This window comes from Harpegnathos saltator, unplaced genomic scaffold (genome assembly GCF_003227715.2).
Source record: "Harpegnathos saltator strain DR-91 unplaced genomic scaffold, Hsal_v8.6 scaffold493, whole genome shotgun sequence".
NCBI classification, from domain to species: Eukaryota; Metazoa; Arthropoda; class Insecta; order Hymenoptera; family Formicidae; genus Harpegnathos; species Harpegnathos saltator.
The window spans coordinates 139,473-144,499 of record NW_020230308.1 but is presented as its reverse complement, the minus strand read 5'-3'; the positions used below and the strand labels follow the sequence as shown (position 1 = coordinate 144,499).

The following is a 5,027-nucleotide window of genomic DNA, read 5'->3' as shown; positions in this document are numbered from 1 at the left end:
TTCCAGCAGGACGGCGCTACGTGCCACACAGCGGACGCCACGATGGACATTCTGCATGAACGATTTGAGGGTATGGTTATCTCTCGCAGAGGTGACGTGAATTGGCCACCAAGATCGTGCGATTTGACCCCGCTAGACTTTTTCTTGTGGGGTTTTCTGAAGTCGCAGGTCTATGCCAATAAGCCGCAATCGACCGATGCCCTTAAAGTCAACATAACCCAGGCCATCGCTCAAATTCAGCCGGATCTATGCGGCAGAATCATTGAAAATTGGACCACTCGGATCCGTGCCACCGTGAGAAGCCGCGGCGGACATTTGAACGATGTTATATTCCATAATGGCATACATGGGCCTTTCAAATAAAGAAAGAATTTCATTAATACCTCACACACAGCTTGTTTTATTCCATTGCAACATCGACCCGCCCTTATTGAAAAATCCTTTAGAAGCCCTGGTCCTTATTTACAAAAAACTCGACTAAGCGATTTTCACAGTCTTCTCTTGAGGTCAATTTCTTACCATCAAGGAAGTTTTGTAATGACAAAAACAGATGATAATCGCTTGGTGCCAGGTCTGGACTATAAGGTGGATGCATCAAAACTTCCCAACCAAGCTCTCGGAGTTTCTGACGAGTCACTATAGACGTATGTGGCCTGGCATTGTCTTGATAAAAAACAATTTCTCTCCTATTGACCAATTCTGGCCGCTTCTGGTCGATCGCTAGCTTCAAACGGTCCAATTGTTGACAATAGAGGTCCGAATTTAGTGTTTGGCCATATAAAAACAGCTCATAGTGCATGATTCCTTTATAGTCCCACCAAACACTCAGCAAAACATTCCCGACCGTTAATCCTAGTTTGACCACCGTATGAGCCGTTTCGCTGCGCTTTGACCACGATCGTTTTCGCACAATATTGTCGTATGTAGTCCATTTCTCATCCCCAGTCACCATCCGTTTCAGAAATGGCTCGATTTCGTTCCGTATGGTCAAGGCTTCGCAGATTGAAATTCGGTCCATCATGTTTTTTTGCGTCAATTCGTGTGGCACCCAAACATCGAGCTTTTTTTTTGAATCCAGCTTTATGCAAATGGTTTAAAACTGTTTTATGGTCGATCTTCAGCTCCTGGGCGATACTACGACTGCTAACATGCCGGTCTACTTCGATCATTTCCATAATTTTATTGACATTTTCGACGACGGGCCTACCTGTACGAGATGCATCTTTAACATCAAAATTACCGGACCGGAATCGACGAAACCAAAATTGTGCGTGATTAGCTGTGACAGTATCGGGACCATAAACACCATTCTCAATTTCAGCCGCCTGGCTTGCATTTTCACCTTTATCGAAGCAAAATTGTAAAATATACCCAATTTTCTCTTCGTTGATATACGTCTTTTACGTGCTATAACTCACAATTTAATCGACAAATCACAAAACCGTTAAAGAATTTTTTTTAGTACGGAATGTCACTTTTCCAACAAATATAAATATTAACCTATGCGATTAATACATCACGTGATATATACCACTAAAGCCATCTAGCGGAAAAATAATGGATTTTTTTTTCCCCAACCTAATATTTCTTGCATTTTTCTTTATTTAGTTGCATGCTCACAAGGTAGGACACGTGCTTTTCCTTCTTATCGAGACGTATCGAAACGATCGTACATGATTCTTCCTGCTCCTTTTTATCTTGTATAGTGTATTGGACGAAGTTTTTGTACCGTATATAAGAATTCTGTTTTAAATGTCATATTAGTACATATTGGACACAGATTGCATGGTGTTATTTGGTAGACAGGGTTTCTACAGTTTGAACAAAATACACCATTAATCGCACCGTGTCTTTCGCGTGATGTGTTCTCGCACTGCAAATATTTCTGTCACTGTATCGCGTATACCACCAAAAAACATGATGTGCAGAACTGCAGATTGCTTCCAGTATTGTATGGAAAATAAATGCAACACACTTTTGTTTGACCATTCAAAGTATTAATTTTTGAACTTTCAGTTTCTTCTTTTTCACTCGCTAATTGATCACTATTGTCACTATCATAATTACTATCATCGGTGAGTATATGATTTTATGTCTTCTTCGTCTTCTATTTCTTCGTCTTTTACTTCGTCGTCTTCTACTTCTTCATGCTCTATGTTTTCGTGATCCATACTGAAAGAGCTTCGACTGGGAAATATATTACACACAAATTAAATCTATATGCTTCACTTTTGCCACTCTTCTCGTCAATCTTTGAAGAATTGGCGACGACACTTTCTCAGCATTTTCTTCGATATTACTCAAACACGGACCACCGGAATATATGACTGTTGCGGAGAAGTGAATGAAAAACGAAAGACTGTGTCTTCGTTAGCTTTCCCTTTACCCTATTTACCACGTTTTAAGAAAATTTTCTCCAAACTGAATCTTCGAAAAGTAAAAGTGGAAAAATTATCGGTAATAATCTCCTTTTAATAAAGGGCCTAATCTTTTAGTGTAAACTTAACGAAAATTTTCCCACAAATGTGGCGGTGAACAAAGTATATCCATATCCTCAGAGAAGCGCTTTCAGATACTGGGCGTTATTGTTACAGAGGTTTATTTCACTATCTTAAGAAAATATAAAAACGGTACAACTTTTGTGTATATTATTTAAACAAGATAAACAGCTATAGGTCTTTTTCGAAAAATAGCCCTCACATACGTAAAAGGGACCAAGTGCATTCAACTCCCAGAAAAATGCTTCCAGAAACCGAATGTTATTGATATAGTAGTCTACCTCTTTATTCTAAGTAAATATAAAGCGATATCTTTTGAACATATTTTGAACGAGCTAAGTATCTATAGACCTTTTTCGAGAAATTGTTCTCACGCTTGTAAAAATAAACGAAGTATTTCCAGTCCCTAGAGAAACGCTTTCAGAAACTGTATGTTATCGATACAGAAACTTATCACCCATCCTAAGTAAACATGAATGATACATCTTTTGTGTGCAACAAAATGATATATCATTTTGAAAAAGATAAGCAGTTGTAGACTTTTTATGTCTGCGCATCACCATCCCCACTACTTTTTCTATTCTCTACGGGGAAAGACATATGGAACTGAGACTGCTCAATCGTTCGAGCTTCGTTGCTTCTACTCGTTGCATAGCTAGTTCACGTGTGAGTCATTTACAAGTTCTTGCAAGAATAATGTCCGTCGCTAACGTGAACGCTGATTTTAAGAAGACATCGAACAGCCTCTCTACAGAAGTGAGAAACGAACGCAATATGCTTCTATGCACGACTTACGTTCTTAACAATTCGGACACTAAGAGGGCACAAGTTGGGTTGCGCACTATGTACGACGTGGGAACATTTGGGCCGGCGATCAAGATAATGGGAAACACGGCTTCAGGAATATTTCTTGATTTAAATACGTGGGAGAAATTTAGAGATATTATACTCACTGCAAATTCTTACTTGTGCGAAAAAAATAAGAATATGCCAACCCCTATCATCATTAACGACATTATCGTCAACTTTACCTCTGCGTACGGTGCACGGGCTATAATGGTGAGCCAGCGAGAGAAAATGGAGGACGGGCCTATGAAGAAGACATCGAAGGACTCTACGCATTTGAAGCAGCCACCGTTGAAGAAGCGTAAACTGTACACGGAAAATATTGTAATGCAGAAGACTACTTTCGATGGTCTGGAAACTATCGCGAAATGTATCGACGTTAGATACAAGCATTTACAATCGGTTGCAGCTCTTGTAAATAATTGTAAGTGTATTTTAATATCCGAGTTAGAGAGACATAAACGAAGATTTCGTGAAACGGACGCTCACTGCTGAATATCGAGAAATCGAAGAAAACGTACGACGCCAAATAAAAAATTTATCATTTTTAGACTCGTACTTTAATATTGTATTCTATGAATTAACCTCGATTCATTCAAATGAAATTATAACGAAATTGTAACGAATGCAGAGTGCTACGAATGCTTGCAAAACTACGAATGTAACTTCAAAAATAAAATGTGAATTTATTCTATAAAATATTTTGTGCATTCCTTTCCCTTCACCTCTTCTCTCTTCCCTATGATTTTCTAGTTCGAGGTAATAAATCTCTTCGTAAACTTTTCGAAATCGAAAGTGGGGACTCTCACAGGTAAAAATATTCGACTAGACATAGACCGGAGGTATCATCTTCCAACAATTGAGGATTTCTTTTGTCTTTGAAATTATCGTCGTCTGCTCGAACATGATTCATTTAAATGAAATTATATGTGAAATTGTAACAAATGCCGAGTGCTGTGAATGTTTGCGAAGCTCAGAATGTAACTTTAAAAATAAAATGTGAATTTATTCTATAAAAAATTTTGTGCATTCCTTTCTCTTCACCTCTTCTCTCTTCCCTATTATTTTCCAGTTCGAGGTAATAAATCTCTTCATAAACTTTTCGAAATCGAAAGTGGGGACTCTCACAGGTAAAAATATTCGACTAGACATAGACCGGAGGTATCATCTTCCAACAATTGAGGATTTCTTTTGTCTTTGAAATTATCATCGTCTGCTCCAATACGCGCACACACACGCATACACACACACACACATACTCACACGACGCAAGAGCAGTGACTTCGTGGTTCGAGTCTCATAGGGCCTAGAATTTTCCAAATTTTCGCGTGAGACGTCGATACTTTCCATATATATACAATATAACTAGTTTCCATCAAAGTATAGAAGTAGCGTAGTGCATAAGACTCCAGAGCCGGTGGACCCAGGTTTCGAATTCGAGCAAGACCTACAGGATTTTTCCAGAGAACACGCATGCGAGGACACACGCGGGATCTCCACATACACATGCATACGCACACGCACACCTCACCCTATTCTACGAGTACGTCGTGAAGCCCGTTTCTACCAGAGAGCAGCAGTAGCACAGTGGTAAGACGGTATAACTCAAGAACCACAGAGGGACCTGATTCGAATCCATGTTGGACCACAGAGTTTTTAAAATTATTTTAAGCAGTTATGAAA

The 5,027-nt window shown here is 39.1% G+C and overlaps 1 protein-coding gene across 1 annotated transcript; it reads right to left on the bottom strand.

Moving 5' to 3' along the window:
* Positions 1 to 442: 442 nt before the first annotated feature.
* Positions 443 to 1,021, bottom strand: LOC112589386 (histone-lysine N-methyltransferase SETMAR-like). Its single transcript, XM_025302473.1, has one exon. The coding sequence runs from the start codon at positions 1,019 to 1,021 to the stop codon at positions 443 to 445; it is 579 nt and encodes a 192-aa protein (XP_025158258.1).
* Positions 1,022 to 5,027: the final 4,006 nt, after the last annotated feature.

What these genes read in the sequence shown, in the direction of transcription:
- LOC112589386 (XM_025302473.1), bottom strand. Translation starts at nt 1,021, where the DNA reads ATGATGGACCGAATTTCAATCTGCGAAGCCTTGACCATACGGAACGAA.